Source organism: Lepisma saccharinum, chromosome 26 (genome assembly GCF_977018435.1).
Source record: "Lepisma saccharinum chromosome 26, izLepSacc3.1, whole genome shotgun sequence".
In the NCBI taxonomy this organism is placed as follows: domain Eukaryota; kingdom Metazoa; phylum Arthropoda; class Insecta; order Zygentoma; family Lepismatidae; genus Lepisma; species Lepisma saccharinum.
The window spans coordinates 5,805,945-5,828,651 of NC_139254.1; the positions used below are offsets into that span (position 1 = coordinate 5,805,945).

At 37.6% G+C, this 22,707-nt stretch overlaps 1 protein-coding gene across 2 annotated transcripts in view; it reads right to left on the minus strand.

Moving 5' to 3' along the window:
* The window catches only part of LOC145979700 (constitutive coactivator of PPAR-gamma-like protein 1 homolog), a 112,387-nt gene that overhangs the window by 71,636 nt on the left and 18,044 nt on the right, over window positions 1-22,707 (minus strand). For both annotated transcript variants that reach the window (XM_083112675.1, XM_083112676.1), the window contains exons 3-5: window positions 17,731-17,903; window positions 4,222-4,335; window positions 3,119-3,265 (exon numbers count right to left, since the gene is read on the minus strand). In XM_083112675.1, the coding sequence (XP_082968801.1) occupies window positions 3,119-3,265; window positions 4,222-4,335; window positions 17,731-17,903 (434 nt within the window). The remainder of the gene's footprint in view (window positions 1-3,118; window positions 3,266-4,221; window positions 4,336-17,730; window positions 17,904-22,707) is intronic.

Sequence of the window (22,707 nt, forward strand, 5' to 3'; positions counted from 1 at the left end):
AGTTGATGAATTCTTGACTGGCGATTTTATGGGTTGAGTGAAAAGTGCCATTTTTGGGACATATATCCGTATATGTCAACACTCGCAGGCGGAAATATCGCCAACAGTTGCATGCAACATGTGTCGAAGTATTGGCTATACATTTACGTGAAAAATCGTAAATCAAGATTTTGTGCAGAAATTGGACTCTTGAGAGAATCCTAGGCTGCCCCTGGCTCACTTTCGCCGCTACTGTGCCTGTTTTTTTAAATTGATCCAGCATGGAGTATTCATTGGAGCAGTGCATGTGCATTGCTGAAGAGTATTTTACTACTCATTCTTACTCATGTGCAGGAGGTTTTCCAATAAAGATGCCCTGCTTCTACTGTACCTTACAAAGCAACTGTTTTCCAACCAGTCAAACACCAACAAATGATCCCCTCAAATTTTTAAGAGTTGTAGAGTAGAAGAGTTTATTGTTGAAAATCAGTTCTCAGATGTTTTCAGCAAATTAACAATGATTTTTAAAATAATGTAATTGCTTTTATTTAGATAAATGCTAACATAAATTTATGAACCCAGTGATAGCCTACAGTATTAGTTTAGTGCAGAAAACCTGGTGTAAATATCTCTTACGATTTTCATGATATATATTTTCAACGTTTGAATTGCGCAACTTTTGAAACATACTGTACATAGTATGCACTTTAATGGAATGTTTAGACACCCCGAGAACAGCAGTGTTGCATCGTTCTGGCAAGTCCTGTCACATGGAATGTGTATCAGTGGTATTTGTCGGGTTGGGGGAGAGGTGATGTGGGTTCGTTACTCATTGTATACACAAGAGGATATTCTCATCTTGGGCTACATATCAGCTGACTCATTGAATAGGTATGTCATCATCCACTCTTCATCAGTATAGCAACAGCTCTATAACCTACAACTAAGAAAGCCATTTCTTAATCCTGACTTGTACTGCCCATTATATACAAGATGTAATTGTTCGTTGCTTTTTCCCCATCAAAGACCAGATTGTGCATTATACATGTACATGCTACGATTTTTTGATTATGAGATTCCCTGACATTTCCAAACACAATTTTTCATTTTCTGGTGGATTTATAGTGTCGTAGAAAATGCTGCTTTTTTGCAAACATTTATAAGTACACAGCATGGTAACACTGTTAAACTTTGCTTCCATGTTAATAAAACATTAAAATACTGACCAAGGCAGAATTTATTGTATAGAAAATTTATACACTAAAAAGGTAACGTTTCCACCCTCTAACAGGGTCTTCTTCAGACAAAGAAGATGTAATGTTTTATTACACAGCATCTGGAGAAATTTTTGTTGCATATAGGAATTCTACAGGGTGGCGGAAAAGTCACCATACAGCTGGTGTTGCCTTTTCTTCTACATTCCTAGGTTTTAATTGTTTGTTTTTTTCTTCCCCAGTTTGAAAGATGCCACTGACGATCTAGGAGACAATTTAAGTAATCCTTCTTGTCGGCAAAAAATTCGACCCGGCAGATTGCCCAGAAGTTCAACGAACAACACCCAGACTGTGATCCCATCACATATGACACTGTTGCTAAGTTTACGGAAAACAGGTAGTGTGGAAGACAAGAAGAGAACTGGACATACGAAGACAGCAACTGATGAGCAGATGTCGACATTTATCATTGCGTCCATGGTGAAAAGCCCGAAAAAGAGTACTGATCGACTGTCAAAGGAGACAGGTGTAAGCCATCGGAGCATCCAGCGAATACTCAAAGTGCATAAATGGCATCCCTACAAGATGCAATTGCTCCATCATATGAGTGAAGACGGTCCTGATCGCAAATTCCAGTTCTGTGAGTGAGTTGTCGGAATGCAGGCTCTCGACCTGGATTTCACAAGAACCATTCTCTTCTAGGATGAGGCTGTGTTTCACGTTAGCGCAGAGATAAGCAAAACATGTGATACTGGAGTAAGGATAATCCACATTGGACCATGGACAGCAAGGCAACAGGTGGTGAAAAGGTAATGGTGTGGTGCGAATTTTGGGACATGAGCATCATCGGACCAATATTCATTGACGGAAACCTCAACGCCGAAAGGAACCTGGACATGCTGGAAGATTCTGTAACACCCATGATGGCCGCCCTGATGGAACCACCCCCACCTTCTTCTAGCAGGACAGGGCCCATCCACACTTTGGGATTGACGTGCGGCAGTGGCTGGACACAAACTTTCTGGGGCACTGGATCTGGAGACGAGGTCCTATAGAGTCGCCACCGCATTCGCCTGATCTGACCCTCTGGATTTTTTCCTGTGGGGTCACGTGAAAGCCAAGGTGTACGAAGAGAAAATCAGGAGCCTGGATCACCTCAAGCAGCGCATCGAAGCAGAATGTGATGCCATCACTGGGGACACCCTTCAAAAAAGTGCAGGATGATTGGATGGCATGGATCCACCTGTGCACGGCCTTTGAAGGGGGACACATCGAGCATGTTCTTTAAAAGCAGACCTATGACCTTTATTATTCATATTCCAGCACTGTAAGTTCTGTAATACAAGTCAGTAAGAAACACATAAATGTATACGTTAGCTGTATGGTGACTTTTGTGCCACCCTGTATATAGGAAATGCCAACAAGACTAAGATCTATAAAATAATAGATGATAACCTCATCTTCACCAACCTTCCCAACAATTATGATCACATTGTCATTGTACTAAAAGTACTATAGTTATCAATCAGATATCTGGACTGCAAATTTTGCTTTGATATTCCTTCTAGTATTATAAAAAGTCAAAATTTATTACAGAAATTCGAAGGAACCATAATTATGAACAAGACAGAATCATAAGAACGAAAGAAACAAGTTTCTAAACTAAATCTTTTTTGGGAGTGGAATCACAAGAACCAAATACAGAAGTGGAAGTTCATTTTGCAACTCCTTCCCTTGCAGACTCCAAAATGCACGTAAATTCTAGGCGATCTGCAAAATTCCCTGACATTTCCCTGTTTTCCAGACATGTAGCAACCCTGCAATAATATTGTTTGAATGGTTACTGTATTGTAGCAACCCTGCAATAATATTGTTTGAATGGTTACTGTATTTGAACAGAGACCTTGCATGAAAAACATATTTACCTTGTAAGTCAATTTGAGCTGTTCAGATGAGAAATACCGTGGTGGGTCAAAAACTGCATACTCAGCATCCTCAGCCATTAGTCCGTGGAAGTTGTTCTCTCGGCAATACGCAATCACTTCCTGGTGGTGGTCGTCCATTGTACAAACCTAAGAAAAATTAAACACTTAATTCTTAATACATCGCAATGAGAACTGAAGCAACTTAAAGACAAAAAAACACCAATGCTGTAAGTTGGTTAATTTGGATAATAATTGCTGAAATTACAATTTATGCCACTTTTGGTCCTAAAATGTGGCCAGCTTTTGTACGAAAATCTTACTCCCAAAATTTTGACTTGTCTAGAAATATTTCCTTGACATTTCCAGAAAAAGTAAATTCCCCACCAAACTGGTAGACACCCTAAATTGGGGATGGGACCGATTAAACGGTACTCTATCGGTATCAGCTGATATAGGCCTATCGGTGTATTGGTAAAATTACCGATTATTTTACCGATCCGATATATCGATAAATATCTGATAATTTAGTGCAAAATTCTGCAATTTTGTTGTGATTTTTATGCATAATCTCCATGCCCTAATTTCTAAAAAAAAGTAAATGTCTAAATATGCAATTTCTTTTTCACTGCAGTCACCTTGAAACACACATTTATTAAGGAGGTCAATGAACCTTTCAGGTTCTTCAAGGACCATTTCTAATTTCATATCGGAACGGTAGAATATCGTTTATTGGTACTTTCATATCGGCCCATCCCTACCCTAAATAAATAAATATTGCATACATATGTGGCTCTAATAATAACTAAATGACAGAATTCTGCACTAAATCAGAGCCCATCAGGTGAGAAAACTATCTATAATTTTAACACTCCAACCGATATGAGAACCTTGCTTCAACGACTTCAGTAATAAAAATTTACATGCACTTGTAAAGAAAACTGAAGCAATTTGGAGTGAATATCATCACATATTTCAGTCATGCAATCACAACAGATACTGGCACAGAATTTATAGGTTCCACGCTCTACCTTATATGGTTACAATTAAATGCTTCAATGTCCGATCATGCAAGAAGTAGCTGACAAAACAGTCTCCACACTTACCACAGTCACATTTAGATGTCTCAGAGCCATTCTTAGGCAGGTCCTCAAGCAGACGGGTGGCACCCACCATACTTTGGGAGGTGGTGTTCCTTTCGTGTTTATGTGTTTGAGAACCTGTAAAGTTTTTATAAAAGAAAGGTAACATCAGAACATAATACTAAGGTTTTTATAACTTTGAACAATTAAACCAGTATTATCAAAACTGCATGATTTCTGATGTGGCCTACTTAAAATAATAACAACAGGGCTGAGCTGATGTCAATATACAGTGGAACCCTGGTTTTACGTTCTAGCATTATTCATTCAATCTTGGTGGTCCCAACATAGTAAAAATGTTATACAATTTTCCTCCATGCTAATTTTATAGCATTTTAAGTTTTTTCAGTTGTCCCCTGAAGAAGGTAAAATTGAGGTTCCACAGTATCGGTATTGGCCGGCCGATGCCAGTAATAGCAGTGTCGGAAAATATTGGTTTTATTGTATTTACCGATACCTTTCTGCTGCTTTGATCATTCACACAGTCCAAAATATTTAAATGTTAACAGTTCAGCAATTTCACATGCACTTTGAAAAATTGCAAAAGAAACTATTCTAGCCTCATTTTAAAATTTATTGATTTAGTTTATTTTACTTCACATTTTGTGCCTCTTGCCTAATTTGCAAAGATGGGGATGAGTGAATGAACATTCACAAACAACCAAGCCTGAGCAGGATTCGAACCCGGGACCCTAACCACTTGGCCACAGGGTCCGGCGATTTTAAAATGTATATATACACATCGAGACAACAATAAACCAAAAATATTGCGATCTCATACAAGCTCCTGAAAAAGTGAAATCTTGTTACTGACCAATTGATTTAGGTTATTTTAGTTTGCTTTTCTGCTACTTTTGGCAAACTGCGAAGATGAGGATGAGGGGTGAAAAGATGAAATGAATGAAAGACGAATCTCAAAAATGTAAGGACGACATCACACAAGCCACACACACGCTGCGAGTATAAATGCCAGAACCTCGTTAATCTGCAAAATGCAGTCCAGGGTGTACTACGTGGAAGGGAGGTTGACGGGTGCCTTAGGAAAGGGTCACTCCTTACACCCCTCCTGTTATTGACAAAAACATTTAAAATGACAATAGCATGAAGACAAACATTAAACATTCTTTACTTTATTTGGAGCTACGGCGGTCTAGTCTAGGTGGGAATTTTTCCAAATTTGTCTCTACATAAAGCGGCTCTGGAGCAGAGAACTGTAAGTCAGGCTTTAACCTACCTGTGCTTTATGCCTCGCGAGAACAGGTTTACCTGCTCCCCAGCCCACGATAACGAGTCGACTTGAGTCTTTACCCGGGTTCCTCATCTTCAAGGTGCTCTGCGCTTACAATGTAACTGGGTATTCAACAAGACCCGGGCACCTGCAAAAACTGCTGGAAGGAAACAGCCTCCGCCAGCCTGTTGCTCCAGGTGTTTCTTCACCACGTGGACAGCTGCAACCAGTGCTGCCTACTTACGTAGCTCTAAATCCTATGAAATCCTAATACTCCTAGGAGAAGCTTTTTCCTCCAAGAAGAATTTATGTACTTAGCTATTTCAGTGTAAGCAGTTTTTATCTTATTGCCAGGAAATGAACGCAATATTACAGCTTCATTTATTTAAATGATTGGACAAACAAAAAACTCATCGAAAACTAATTGTTTTTCATTGCATGGTGTCTTAACCAGGCACACAGTGGTGCAACCACAGGGGTGGGCAGGGGGTATTGCTCATTAACCTTGGACGGAAATGAAGTCTAGCGGGAGTGGGCCAAACATTAAAGTACAAGAAAAACCAGGCTAGCAGAATTTAAGAGTAGCAGGGCTAAAGGATACTCAAGATGGAATCAGCTTTCATATTATTCTTGTATCTTCCTTCCAGACGGCCAAGGGCACCTGCAGTGGGAACGGAGGGGAAATTGCATGCCCTTGATTTCAAATTTTATGAAAAGTATATTATAATATATTATACAGTCTCATCAAGTTCAATGCCGTAGCTAGGGGGTAGAGGGAGTCGGCCCTGGGAGCCGAACAAACTAAATGAAAAACGTTTTAAAACAGAGTATGCCATGGTGGCCCATGCCAACATTGCTATCAATGTTGGTTTGTTATGAGATTGATGAATTGATTATGTAATGTATTTAAATATGCATTAAAGAAACTTTAAATACGTACACAATTTAATGTTAACATGTTGCATATGTATTTTCTTATTTTACGTCACTCCATGTTGCATATGTGAAAAGAAAATATTGTACATGAAAATTTTACGTGCATTCGAAATGCATTTATCATGAACTTTCTTTCAAAAACAGTTTGTATGCTTGTTTTCCATTAATAGCTAATGTGAAATTAACGTGTTAAAAAAATATTTCAAATCCATTGTTTCACCACTAATGCGTTAGAACAGACTTCTACCCACTCCCTTCTTGCATGATTTATGAAAATAATAATGCCTTTGATGTTACTTTATTACTATTATTGTTACTGTTGTTGGCACGTTTATCCACGAAAATTTATTGGTTGCGTCACTGCATCTTGATTTGTGGGGGGCTCATGGGTTATCAGGGAGGCCTTTATAAACCAAATCCATTTTCAAAGGTTTAATAGTATTATATGAAAGTAAATTATGTGTGTGTGTGTGTAATCATTAAGTTAATATACGAGGGTCACTATTTATATTTTGAGCCTTGACAACACTGATTGAAGTTAGGTGCTATTTGACGTTTGCACCAAATCGTCTGGCATTATTGACCATAACGTACTTCAAATGTTTTGTCAATAGCTTCATTTGTGTTGTTTATGTTGCCTTGGAGATTGCGCGACAACAATAAAATGGAATTAACTCGTGAACATTTTCGTGCGATGACTTTTTACGAGTTTCGACGTGGATTATCAAGACAAAAGTGCATCGATCAACTTACTTCCACATTTGGCAATGAAGCCCCATCCTTTGCCACTGTGAAACGCTGGTATAACAAATTTAATCGTGGCCGCCATTCGCTCACCGACAAGATTCACGAAGGTCGTCCAAAATCAGTTGTTGTTCAAGAAAACATTGATGCTGTGCAAAACCTAATACTGCAAGATCGTCATGTGACATACTGTGAGATTGAGGCAACCATAGGCATTAGTTCCACCAGCATATATAAAATATTACATGATCATTTAGCTGCGAGAAATGTATGTTCTCGTTGGATCCCACACAATTTGACAAAAACTCAAAAAGACGCTCGCGTCAATTGGTGCAAACAAATGCTCAATAAATACAATCGTGGTGCTTCAAAAGACCTATATAAGATTGTAACAGGTGACGAATCATGGATATATGCATATGAGCCGGAAGTTGTTCGCGCTCGAAGCACATCGAAACAAATGGTCGTCTGTTTTTTCGGGAAAACTGGTCATGTGGCAACTGTGCCATTAGAGGAACGTAGAACGGTCAACTCTGAATGGTACATAACAATTTGTTTGCCAGAGGTCTTCGGTCAATAACGGAAAACAAACAAACACCGTCGGATCATTCATCATCAAGACAATGCCAGCTGTCACACATCTCGTCTAACAACCAACTTTATGAACAGTCAAAACAATCGAATTGATGGGTCATCCGCCGTACAGTCCTGATTTGGCACCCAATGACTTCTTCTTGTTCCCGAATGCAAGAATAAATTGCGTGGACAACGATTTTTGTCGGCGGAAGACACCGTTGATGCGTTCAAAAACCATATTATGGAGGTGTCTCAAGAAGATTGGAAAAACTGCTTTGACAAATGGTTCAAACGAATGCAAAAGTGTATTGACCATAAAGGAGAATACTTTGCAACGATACTTCACACTGAATATATATTGTACGCGAAGGATGAGCAGACTAACACAATTTTTGAATTAAATTGCAAGTCCTCAGCGCTCAACTGGGTTTCATAATGTTATTATACTTACATTGCAAGAATTAAGCAACACAACTCAACTTCCAAAATATTATTTCACTTTATAACATTTGATATAAACTCATTTTCGATTTTTAACACAAGACATTTTTAATTCAATCTTCTTACATATATATATCAAAAACGAATCGGAATCAACAACATAAAACAAATATCGACAATGATACAGCGTTCTTAATCTCAACAGTTCCCTGTTAATTTTATAAACTTGTACGCAATCGAAATAAAGTAAATATTGGTTATTTGTGAATGTAGAAGACAGTCACATAGTCCCCCCACTCTGTATAGAAAACTACTCGAGGGATCAAACATTTTATGATCACCCTGTATGTTATCAAAAATGTGCAGATCACAAGGAGTTTTCTCAAGACATAAAAATTATGGGTCAAATTATGAGGCATGTATAATTCACACATACGAGAAACAATACTTAGTAGTAGCCTTGCGGAACCCAATCTCCTTGTTGGCTAAACTACTTAATATAAATAAAATACAATATGTACAGTCATAACACGACTCTTCAGTACATTAATTATTGAAACATTACTCATGCAATAAACAACTTGCCTCAGATTATCATTATTTGATCCCTATATATATACAAGATATTTGGTTAAAACATGCCTGATCCTTGCATAATATTTAGACATACAACAATATGCGACAAGTTTACTAATAAACGTTCTCCTCAAAGTAGCACATTTCACAACTATAATGACTGACTTCCACATATCATTCTACAATCACAATGAGATAAATTTATGCTTAAATAGAACAATACAATTATTAAATTCAATTAACTTCGTTACAATTGCTTCCCAATAACTGATTTTTCTTCTCCTCGGAACAGTTGAACATTTTCAAATTAGAGAAATTTACCTTTCCATAATTATCACCATGTAAAGTGTACAAAGATGCGAAATTTCCTTTAACTTCTTTTACCATAAATGGTCCAATATATAATTGAAATAACTTATGAATTTGTTTATCCAGTTTAGATTTCTTGCCAACACTAATTGTCCTGGTTTCAGTTTAACTGCATTGGGAGCATTCCTTATTTTTGATTTATTCTTCTTCCTCTTTGAATTTATCTCTGCCAAATATAATTTTTCCTTCCATGGCAACTTCCGCATTTCCTCGGGCCAATTGAGTTCAGATGTTATGGAGTCTCGGACTTCCTCGTGCAAAAATAATTCATTAGGTGTAAAACCGGTTATGCTCGAACAGGAGTTATTTACTAATTTTATAACCTTATCGATCTTAAGTGACCATGTGGTGTGATCACGATGACAAAATAATCTTAGTAATCTTACAATTTCCTTATTATACCTTTCTATGGGATTAGCTTTGGGATTGTAAGACGTTGTTGTTAAATGAATTATTCCTTTTGAAATCAGATACAACTTCCATTCTTTGGAAGTAAACTGGCTACCACAATCGGACAGAAGGATTTTGCACACAGGATAATGCTTGAAATAACCATCCTCAAAACGATTAACAATCTCTCTGGTAGTGGCCTTTCTCAGAGGATAAATCATAATGTATTTTGACATAATATCCACAATAGTCAACAAATATTCGTAACATTTAGATTTGGGAAGTTTTCCAATAAGATCTACTGATAGAAATTTGTGAGGCTGAGTAGATAATATATGATATTCGTCCCGAAATATTGGCTGGCTTATTGATTTAGATTTTGCACATTCCAAGCAATCTCTTAGATAACGTCGAATACTCCTTCTCATGCGTGGCCAATAGTAAACTTTCTGGCACTGTGCTAAAACTTTATCATAACCAAAGTGGCCTTTTAAATCATGGACTTTATGCAGCACTAAGGGAATAAGTTCCTCAGGAACAAAAATTTTACATCTTTCCTCAGGCTTTGCTTTATAGAACAGAATATCTTCATGAAGAAAATATTTACTTGAAATTCTATGCAAGGAGTCATCCTTAAGTGAATTTATAATACGATTACAGGTCTCATCTGACCTTTGTGCAGAGCACCACATATTCGAGACTTCCTCCTGTTTAAAATCTAGTATCACTTGATTTATATACAAATATTCTCCAGATATTTTATTATATTCACTCACTGGGAACCTGCTTAAAGTGTCTGCTATAAAATTAGAGGAACCTGACACGTGATGAAAGGTAAAATCATAGGACTGTAATTTCAGTGCCCATCTCGTTAAACGAGGGTTCAATGACTTTGCAGTTTCCAACCAGGAAAGTGACTTATGATCAGAGTATATGTGGAAATGCCTTCCCTTAAGGTATATCGAAAAATTTTCTACTGCAAAAAGAATAGCTAAACACTCTAGTTCATGAGTACTGTAAGTCGCCTCTGTACCACGAAGTGTACGACTGGCATATTGAATGACATGTGTTCCATCACTTGCTTCTTGCCACAGTACACTTCCTAATCCTTTCTGACTAGCATCGACGGATATAGAAAATTCCAAACTGAAATCTGGCTGTCGTAGGGCTGGGGCAGCTACTAATGCATTCTTTAACTTAACAAAAGCTTCTTGATGTATCGGAGTCCATTCATAAATAGTATCCTTACGTAACAGGCTGTATAATGGTGTGACTATATGCGAGTAGTTAGGAATAAATCGGCTTCTCCAGTTCGCCAATCCAATGAATTTTCTCAGTGATTTCTTATTGTTTGGGACTGGAAATTGCAACAATGCTGCGTCCTTAGAATGATCCACTTTAATTTTTGTACCAGATATTACATGTCCAAGAAACAGAATTTCTTCCTGGAAAAACTTGCACTTTGCAAACTTAATGGACATATTTGCCTTTCGAAGAACCTGCAATGTATACTCCAAATGTTTGAAATGTTCACTAGCATTCGAACTAAAAATAAGAATATCGTCAATATATACCAACACAAAAGAACTGGTTTCCGGTCCAAAAAGGTTGTTCATGCGATCCATAAACACAGACACCGCTGATTTAATACCAAAAGGTAAATAACAGAACACGTGCTGGCGCCCTCTGTATGAAAAAGCCGTATATGGATAGGAATCTGGAGTTAGCGGTATCTGGAAATATCCACATGATAAATCAATCGAACTAAAGAATGTAGCACCATGAAAGTGTTGCAGAAGTTCAGTTATGGGTTCGACTTGAGTGAGAGGGGAAATCACATGCTGATTCAAACGACGGAAGTCTACCACTGGACGCCATTCTCCATTTGCCTTTGGAACTATGTGCAATGGATTGAGGTAAGGGGACGACATTTCCTTTATAATGCCCCAATTCTTCCACTTATTCAATTCACTCTCTAAAGCTGTTCTTTTAGCAAAAGGAACCGGATAAATTGGAGCACGAATTGGTAAATCAGTATCCAACATTATCTTGTATGGTTCAACATTAGCGGGTCTAGGCTTATTCGAAAACTGTGTTCTATATTTTAATAGCAACTCACGTAAGAGCGCTTGCTGACGTGAGGAGAGTTTACTACAATTTTGTACTGTTGATACAATTTTCTCTTCAGTTACTATGTAGATTTCTTCGGAATTTGTGTTCATCAGCAAATTTTTTGCCGAAATGCACTGAACCCTTTTATCAACATGCTGATCGTTAGGCTTCAGTCGTAACAAAGACTGTGTCACCTCTTGTTTTTCAGGAGATACCAATGTAACTTCTTCCTGTCTAAAATTCAGTATAGCTTTATATTGCCTAAGGAATGGTATACCTAAGATTATATCTGCATGTAATTGTTTTAACACAAACATTTCCAACGGAAAAGTCTCCGACTGTATTAAAAGGTGAAGGATTTTCCTACCAACAACTCGAAATTTTTGTTGTCCAGCAAATGGTAATAATTTTACCTGATCTATGGATTCCAATCTCGCACTTTGTACAATGGACTTGATACTGCACCATAATTCGTAACTCATTAGATTACATTGACTTCCACTGTCAATAATACATCGAATTGTTAAATTACAAATGGACCCAAAAATAACAGGTTGATCGGTAATAGGAAATGGTACACCACTATCATCCATGGTCCAAGTGGGTTCCTCTTCGTACCATTCCAATTGGAAAAACACTGCTAGCTGGTCATTGTCTTTAAAATTATCATATACAGGAAAAATATTTGTAATTTGTGACTGAACATTTTGTGAACCATATTCTGTGTTAAAAATTTCAACACAGCCCTCTGTATTCTCACTGCGAGTAAATCGGGCTACATTTACCCACGGCGTTCGTTTGACTGTGACTCCATCGTTGGTTGTATTAATTCTTTAACTTGTGTTTCTCTGGGATCAAATGAAACAGCATTTTCATTCAATCGGCTACCTGAAATAGCATTACTGTTTAGAGAAGCGAATGATTGTTCACAGGGTTGACGACAATTACAACATAAATTTACTTCACTGATTAAACCTTGACTATTGTTCGGGGAATAAGGCAAACAAGCCACATTAGGATCTGAATTGGACCTCGTTTGTAGATAACCTTGTCTTGTATTAGAACGTCTATCATTCTGTGGTCTCGCACTGTCTCGTCGAAATTGGGTATTGTTATAACTTCTGTTATTTGCATTTAAGTTTCTTCTAAAGAACTGTTGATTTCCATAATTATTTTGATTCCTTCTTCTGAATGTAAAGTCCTGACGCCGATCAGAATTGTCATTTACATTTTGCCCTCTATTATACGAGTTACCACCGGATGTAGAACCAGAATTAGAATCTCTATTGTTGCGAGAGAACTGTCCATTATTCCTTTGATTAGGATTTTGCTCGCTGTTTCTTGGTTGCGTGTTAACTGTCTGAACTTTGTACCTTTGTTTATCTCTGAAATCTGACGCATTTGAATCCTTAGTAAACCTGGATGTTCTCACTTCAAAATCACTAGGCAAATCACACTTCTTACCAGATCTGGTCTTTATCAAATCTAGTCTCTTCAATAAGTTAATAACGTCGTCAACCTTCGTTAGGCCAGCACCTAATATCGTCTGTGCCGTAATTGATGGAAACTGATTAATCAAAATGTCTATGACTTCTGCATCTTTAGGACGCTCTACCAAATTGTAATATGTTGAATAAGTACGAGTGGCAAACGCCTCCATGCTCATACCGCTATTTTGATCATACTTTCTGTTCCTCAATTCGGACAACTGAGCCTGCGTCAATGCGTATGAAGTGTACTGGTTCAGAAACTCATGTACAAAATGTTTGTATGTCGTAAAGGAATCCACGTGCGTATTGTACCATCCCTCGGCTGGTCCTTGAAAACAATTCCGAATACATTCCAATCTCTGAACGTTTGGAATCTGAAGCAAATCCAAATGTGAAGTTAAGGTTTTAATAAACTTCCTTGGGCTAGATTTCTCTGGATTTCCAGAAAATTTAGGCAACATATTCAAGTCATTCAACCGTAGATACTTTCGTGGTTGTTCCTTAGAAGTAGATGGTTTATTTGTATCAGAATCAATGATAGTAGCGTGCCTATGGTGCTTGGTGTTGTAATTAGGTTTAAATCGTTTACCAGAAGTTGCTTGCGAATTATATCTAGTTTTGTTTACTTCAGACATATCAGAGTCTATATTGCTAGATTGTGAAGCATTATTTGCTGGATCAACATAACTAACATGTGAAGTTTTATGAGGCTTCTTTAATCGAGAATTAACTGGTGAAGTAGGAGCTGACAAATTAGATTTAGGATTTCCTGTAGATTTACGTTTTCCTGACATATGCAATGCAAAAGATTCATCTTCTGAAGCACTGGAACATGACAAGGATAAAGGTACAGGATGCTCTGGATTACGTGAAATTTCAGTAATGTTGCCATTGTTCCCAGCAGCTCTATGGATTGTTGAAGTATTAGTCATCAGCAGTTTAGCTGTTACATCACTTAATCGTGCTTCACAGATCTCAACACGTTGAATTAAACCTTCATTATTATTTTCCCTAATCTGGCTGATAACATTCCACTGCTCGTTTACCTGCAAACCCAATCCAGCAACACTATCTTCTAACTTACGAATGCTGTTGGTATTCGCTTCAGCAGATATATTCAACCGTTGGAAATTTTCATCCAATACTTTAACGTGTCCCTTTATTTGATCATTTGCTGTTTTGCAAGCTTCAGCAACCTGCCCAATCTCCACCCGGAGTGAGTTGCCCAACTCCTTAACAGTGTTGTTCATATTTTCCATACACTTCACCGTTCTGTCTTCAAGTTCTGCAAATTGCTCTTTCTGAGATTTCTCATGCTCTGACAATTGCTCTCTCTGAGATTTCTCATGCTCTGACAATTGCTCTCTCTGAGATTTCTCCAGCTCTGACAATTGCTCTCTCTGAGATTTCTCCAGCTCTGACAACTGCTCTCTCTGAGATTTCTCAAGCTCAGACAACTGCTCTTTCTGAGATGACAACTGCTCTTTCTGAGATTTTTCAAGCTCAGACAACTTTTGCCTTACGCTGTCATTCGATTCCTTCAATTCCCGAAACATGACCAATAATTGAGCATTAAAATCTGAAGTACCCGTAGGTAATGGCACGATAGGAACATTCTTCGTTGTCATTGCACTAATTTGTATTCACGACAACAGAACGAAAATATGAAGTACACAAAGGAAGGAACACTAATAAGTCTAAAATTTACAATTCTTCAGTGTAACCAAATTCCCGCACACTGGCCACCAATTTCTTGCAACGATACTTCACACTGAATATATATTGTACGCGAAGGATGAGCAGACTAACACAATTTTTGAATTAAATTGCAAGTCCTCAGCGCTCAACTGGGTTTCATAATGTTATTATACTTACATTGCAAGAATTAAGCAACACAACTCAACTTCCAAAATATTATTTCACTTTATAACATTTGATATAAACTCATTTTCGATTTTTAACACAAGACATTTTTAATTCAATCTTCTTACATATATATATCAAAAACGAATCGGAATCAACAACATAAAACAAATATCGACAATGATACAGCGTTCTTAATCTCAACAGTTCCCTGTTAATTTTATAAACTTGTACGCAATCGAAATAAAGTAAATATTGGTTATTTGTGAATGTAGAAGACAGTCACAACTTCGAAAAACAATAAAGCAGTTTTCAATGCCAAATTCCTGTTTTTTCATTGTTAGGTTCAAAATATAAATAGTGACTCTCGTAGGACACAGAAAATGTAGAAATATCATTCAATACTTACAGTATATTTCCAATATCTTCCCACTCATAGCTGAAGCCAAGAGAAAATATTCTAATTACTTTCTACTACTTTGACTTTGGCTCATAAATCAGATGAAATAATTTTACGCCTATCTGTTTCTTGTATTCTATGAATTTAACTATCACGTCTTTAGCAAAATAATATCTGCAGTCTACATTTTCACTTGTTACTGCAAACAAATTTTAGAAAGTAGTTTACCAAACTTCATAAAGGGGGGGGGGGGGGGCAATGGCAATGCCCCTGCCTGGCTACGGCTCTGGTGTTTGCAGTAGAACAGTGTGTTGTTCTACTCGCGACCTCGGCATCGAACGTGACATGTTCCAGTACTGCCCTGGATTATTGGTTGTTTACGACATATTCTAATGGAGCCTATACCACGGAAAATGTATTTCAATGTGTGTGGGGGGAAAAGTAGCAACATTCTTAAATCTCATTTCATTGGCGATGTGGCATACGAATCTTTGAGTTCCCTTTCTAAGTAGTGGGAATCTATTGCAGTTGGCGGCACTGTAGAAAGGTGTGTGACCGGTACAGTTTCTACTCGAAGCAACTACATCATGCAGAGGGAGGGCTGTGCAGTTGAAAGAACTCACTGAGACCTACTAGGTATTGTAGGACTGCGGGTACCCGGCAGGTTTACTATACCTGTCAGGAACGATCTGGGCAGGTGGTCAGACAAGCTGCTCAAGCGAGGGTGTTACGCAGGTTGCATGACATTTTAGGAGCGATGTCTCGCAAATGGGTCTGATCCAGGTCTTGCGCAGGTCTCTACTCTGGAGCTCACCCAGCCTCAATGAAATGTGTACTCGAGGGCAACGCTGGGGGTGAGGCATTCCAGAGCATTGTGCTCTCCTGGATCGATAGAATGTGCAATGTATAGATTGTATCCCCACATCCATTTATAATATGCCTCACGATATGGTGCAAAGTGCACGGGAACTTTACTTACCTTTTCACCTTTACTTTATGTAGCCATGACTATCATCTTAGTGACTTTGAAGTTTAACACTTCCTTTTCAGTTTATGGAATAATAATGCAGGGTGTCTAACAAAATAAACACAAAATTCTTGGACATTCCTTCCGTTTCTCTTAACATGTATTTAATCGCACCCTACTTAGGTGTAGTTGGAAATTAAGAAATATATTTTTATTCAATGAAAACCCCCTACCACAAAGCTGGTTAAGATGAAAACTGAAACTGTATTTAACAAGAGCTTGCTTTAATTATTAATGCATGTAAAAATTAGTGCTTCAGACTCCATTCTGGATGTGGAATGGCCACATTACCTTATTATTTTTACAAAACTTCATGCACATAACAATGTAAATATTAAACAAAGTGAAAAAATCTTAACCACAACTCAATACAATTTCAATTTACAATTATTCAATTTTATCAAATCCCAGTACAGGTATATAACAATGTAAATTCACTATACTGCAAAAAAATAGCAAAAATGCTTAACCACAAACAAATTTCTTGACTCTTTCTTCACTTTCTTGACCTACCTGTTGATTTCTTGACTGGCAGACACCCTGTAATGTGCACCAACTAAATTTGTACATTTGTTCCCATTATTTTACACATTACTTATCTATAGAGGCATGCACATTTCGTTTTTACGAAATTTGAAAAAACACATTGTAGTGTTAATTTTTCATGATTTTGAAAGGTGTGAGATGCATTTTCGTGACCATGTTTTGTCACAAAATAATGCGAAATGAACTGCAAAAAGCGAAATTAACTCAAACACGAAATTCAGGGTTTATTCACTGACGCGACACCTTCTGAGGTCTGAATTATCGTGAGTGTTATGCAATTCCCGGAAAAGTTATTAATTCTGCTGTTAATATTGAAGAAGAAAAAATGGACTCCTTTACACAGAAATAAACTGAATAGTCTGATAACTACATACATGTGCTATTAGAAGTGAAATGTTACTTCTGTGGAATAAGTGTAGCTTTTAAATCAAATTTAGGATTATATTCACAATTTTAAAACCAAAATGTATTTTTATATACCACTTTTCATCCAAATTTTCACCGCTATAACACCGATATTTGATTTTATTTACCACTTTTGAACCCGAAATTCACTACATTTTTGTACCGAAATTTTGCTTTTTTATTTACCAAAAATATGTGCCTCTACTTATCTACCTTTATGATGATAAAATGAAAACTAATAACGGGAACTGAAACTTTGGCTCACACCCATAACCTCCGCCAAGGAAGATGGACCATTGCTTACAAGGAGATTGCTATTGGAAAAACAAATATCGAGGTAATGAATACTGCAATTAAGCAGAATACACACCTGATTTACATTCCTGCGCATATTCTGTTGAGTGCGAACCCATTCGCTCATCCTTTGCTGTTCCATGCATCCATTGAAAAATACAGCCAATTCTATGTTGCTGCTCTGAATGGTCTGAATAAGGACGGCAAGAAACTGTACCATGCGATTCCACTGGCCTCCACATGCCCAATCTGAGAAGAAAACACATGTACGACAAATTACACTTTGAGTACAATACTGCTACATTTATGACTAGAAAACTTCTTACGTCACGTGCCGGCAAAATATTTGTTAAAACACTAAAATAACACACAAACAGCATGATAAAAAAACACTTCGGAGTTAAGCTTTCGACTCCTTCACGAGTCATATTTAGGGCTGGTTGAGGAAAGACGTCTTAACTCCGAAGTGTTTTCTTATCGTGCTGTTTGTGTGTTATTTTAGTGTTTTAACAAAACTGCTATATTTATTGCAAGAACAGACCACTTTTTTTTGTTCTTAAAATTCCACATAATCACTGTTGGGTATTATTACAATATATACAATAAATGCCACTTTTAGCTCCCAGGGTGGCTGGAGCCTGGTGCTGATCACATCACCTCCAAACCCCTTTCCCCTCACTGGTTTCCAGGACTTTCAACAGGCCGATTCAAAATTAATGGAATTTTTCCACCTTCTCCCTTCATAAAATGGCTTATGACTGAAGTAGTGATGGGTTCAAGCCGTTCATTTGTGCGAGTCGACTCATGAGCGCTCGCTCACTGAGAAGAGTCGTTCAAATGAGTCGTTCAAAAGAGTCGCCAAGCTTCTTTTTCTCGAAACACATGCCTGAAGAGGGGGAAGGGGGTAGGTGGTGTTGAAGCAGATGATTGTATTTAAGTAAACGAACACAACGTACGTCCTTCAAGATTAATAAATTGTATTGCATTTTTGTGTATGTGTGTGTGCGTGTAGCCGACTAGATGGCCAAGATTCTGAAGTAATCGACATTTGATCTTGCCACAGAAGTTCCCGGGATCTAGTCCCGGTCTGGGCAAGGATATTCTTTACGAGTGTCCCTTCATCTATATCATCACGCATCATCCTCATCGTCGCGATTACTTAAAATTTGAAGAAAAGCGGCATAAAATAAGAAAAATACAAATACGATTCTGTATGTGTGTGGATATACATATATGTGTAAACAGTAAACACACACACACACACACACAAACAAAATTTATACTTTTTTTTATACACATACTTGTTTTCATTACTCTGCCTCATGAGTGAGATTTTCTATATTTGTATCTTGTTTCAGTTTACATTTCATGCTGCGGATAATGCAAATTATGCAGTACGATAGCATACACAGAAATGCTATATAATTATATCAACCTTTTATTAGTAATAACGTGCATTTACATATTCTTCCTTTTTTGCATTCGATCACTGGTTTTAATATCGCAACAAAATGCACTCCAGATCTGCGCTGCGACACATGCTTGCATTTCCACGAGCATCGCTCGTTCACGACTCTTGAAACAGCACGAAGAGTCACAGCACAGTCCCACGACTCTTTCCCCATCATTCGTTCACGACTCGCGAGTCGGCACGAAGAGTCATTAAGCACCTTAGCGACTCTTCTCCTCCCTCATCGTTCACGACTCGCGAGTCGGCACGAAGAGTCATTAAGCACCTTAACGACTCGCTCGCCTTAGCAACTCTTCTCCTCACTCATCGTTCGCTCGCGAGTCGCGAGCTCTCTTACACAAGGCGCGGCGGCGGCAGTCTCGCCAGCAGACTGGATCTACAGTTTAAAGTAGGATCCACCCGCTCGCTCTCCGCGGATGGCTAACAGCTGTGTTTAAGAAATATATATCGCTCTTGAACATTATCCATGTCCATCCCATATCCATGTTTTTGTTGTTCTACAGTCATTCAATATAAGTTTCTGCCAATATCATAATGTATGATCGAATTTCTATAAAGCGGGCCAAATTATACGTATGTATTTTTTTTTAATGTTGCTTTCTACTAGTAAAACACCTTAACACGTAGGCTCACCGCAGATGGCCAACAGCTGTTTATATCACTCGTGAACATGACCCATGTCCATCTTAAGTAGTTGTGCCTAATTCTGCAGTCATTCAATAAAAGCTTTTTTGCAGTATCATGTACGATGAGATTTATGATTAAACTTCTATATTTATTCTTTAATGCTGTTTTCATTAGTAAAATATTTACACGATAATGTTAATGAAATATTTCACGTCATATGAAAACGATTTTGTCAGACAATGTTTAAAGTTCACTTTATGCTCGGGATTGAAGCTACATTTTAAACTGGGGGTCTAAATCACTGGGCAAGGTGCCTCCACAGAGGATCGAATCCGAGACAGGAAGCGATTTCCTTACCAGGATTTAACAAGGAATGAAAGGATGGCTGAATAACATAAATAAAACAATATGGTGCATGTTCTTTGTTTCTTGGTTTCTATGTTGGCCAGCTTGAAATAATCTTGGAGTGACAGATAAGTGGTGTCGCCCTCCTCAAAGTAAGCCTATTGACACCGAAAGTTCCGGGTTCGAACCCCAGCCCAGAGATGAGTGGTAATCTGTATTTAACCTCTTGTCAATTACTCTAATCACCATCCATCCTCCGTCGTTGTCTTGTAACGATACCTGGTGGATCCCACTTTAAACTGTAGATCCAGTCCCGATTAGCTAATCTGTACGTAAAATTCATTCATCCTCGCTGTCAATACTAAGTAATTAGGTATAAAAGATGCATAAAATACAACAAAGCGTGTTAGGCAGTTAAAATATTAAAACTGAATTAATAAATTATAAAATATAATTACTGCATGCTAATTTATAAGAAATTATAGCATTTTAAAATTTGTTTGTTCCTTAATGGGAAAATAACTAGTAGCTTATTTCTTCTGTTCATTCTCATGTTAACAGATTTGTTTTCTTGGATAAATAAAATTGAACGTGTAAATTAAAAGGTTTACATGTGCACGAAGCGGAAGAGCAACTCGATCGAGTATCGTGGTGAGACAAGATGACTTGGCACATCGTTTCAACTCGTGAATGAGAATGCATATCTTGTTCGTGATTTGATTCAAGTTAAAAACACCTGTCAGGTCTTGTTCGCTTATCGATTTCAAAGCATAAATCGGTATCGTTACTCCAATGAAACGAGATTCTCGGACAGTACATTTTACACAGAGTGTCTCTCATCATCTCACCAACTTTGGAAGGGTTGGCCCTGTTTTCATTGCGATTTTGTAATGCCCTGCTACTTGTGAAACTGATTCACTTCCAACAATTTCAGTCGCCTCTGTGGAGGAGTGGTTAGAACAGTGCGCTAAGAGGAATCTCGGAATTGAGTGTCACTTCATCAATTTCATTATATCATCACTGATTTTCATGTTCGCGATTAGCCAAAGTGGCAGAAGAGCAAAGCCTGGGCAAAAGTGGTATCCCGAGCCGCTATGTGTTTCCACCGAATATCGGCCTCAGGATTCCCTGCCCTCGTGCCGCGATGTGCTAACCACTCCGCCACGGGGGCCGGCCCTCCCCATCACATCTCTGTTTTATACTAAAAGCTATGATTGAATATGAATTTAAAATTTTGTGTGCGTCACTTAGGCTATTTTGCACCCTTCACTTTATACGGGATCCAGCCCCTTACCAGAACTAAAATAACATAACTGTAATGTCCTGTAGTAACTAAAATATTAAAATAATCTGACCGGTTAAAAGCTGAGGCTGTAAAGGCACTCAGCACACATAAGGACAAAACACAGGACAACACACACACACATTCCTACGAAAATTATACTGGCCGTAGGTATAGACGCCAGAGCCTCGTTAGTCTGCAAAATGCAGTCCAGGGTGTACTATGTGGAAGTGAGGTTGACAATTGGGTGTACTACGTGGAAGGATCATCCCTTACATCCCTTAAACTATATTTCTCGAGACCCTTGATGTGCTAACCACGCCGGCATACATTATAGAATACTTGAGTTAGTTTTGTCAATATTAATTTTATTGATTGCATTTTTGTTTTGCAATGATTTTCCGCACTGAATTTTCATATTTATCTTTGCTTTTCATTTGTGTTTTACTTTTATTTTGTATATAATGCTGTGTTTCTATTGGTGTAAATTTGTGATTCGTCTCTAATAACGTTATCATTTCAATGTGATTTAAATTTTAATCTTCTAATCTCACGTGTATAATATATAAGTATATGTATGTACACATGCATACAGAGAGAAAGAGAGGGAAATTGCATGATATGATCGTTAGAGGGGAAATCCCCACCGTTCCCCGCATAATTTCAAATCTGTTCCTTGTATTACACAAAATATATTAAATTATATTAAATTAATGAATAATGAATATCTATTATAGATCGGATTATAAGAAATTATGTATAACTGCGTGTGTGAGCGTGTGTTTGTCTCTCAGGTTCTTTATTAAAAAATCAGAAAAACAGAACATAATGTAGTATTCAAATATAAAAAGAGCTTCATTTCACGAGTCCACTTATAATTAATTCATTATCATGTGGTTTGTTCTATTAGGTAATTCTTAACTGAATATAAAAAATTGTAAGTTATAATTTTTGTTTCAATACATGTTTGTTATTTTCACTAAAGGTTTATCATTTGAACTTGTGCTTGCTGCTTGTATTACGTCATCTTTGGATTTGGAGTAACAGAAAACAAAAGGTGTTTATTGTCTTTGATCTTGCTTTAGAAAATAATGATTGGTCGATTGATTTGGTTTATTTTACTTCGCCTTTCTGTCACTTTTTTTGGGTAATCGCGAAGATCAGGATGAGTAATGAGGTGTACTAACCACTCCACCATGGAGGCCGGCGCTTTAGAAAATAATTAAAAGTAACAATCGCTTTCCACACTAAGTATTTTGTGTTGCAAATTATAAATTACTGCCTGCCTTTTCTGATTCACTTTAATAGCATAGTGGTTAACGCTGTCA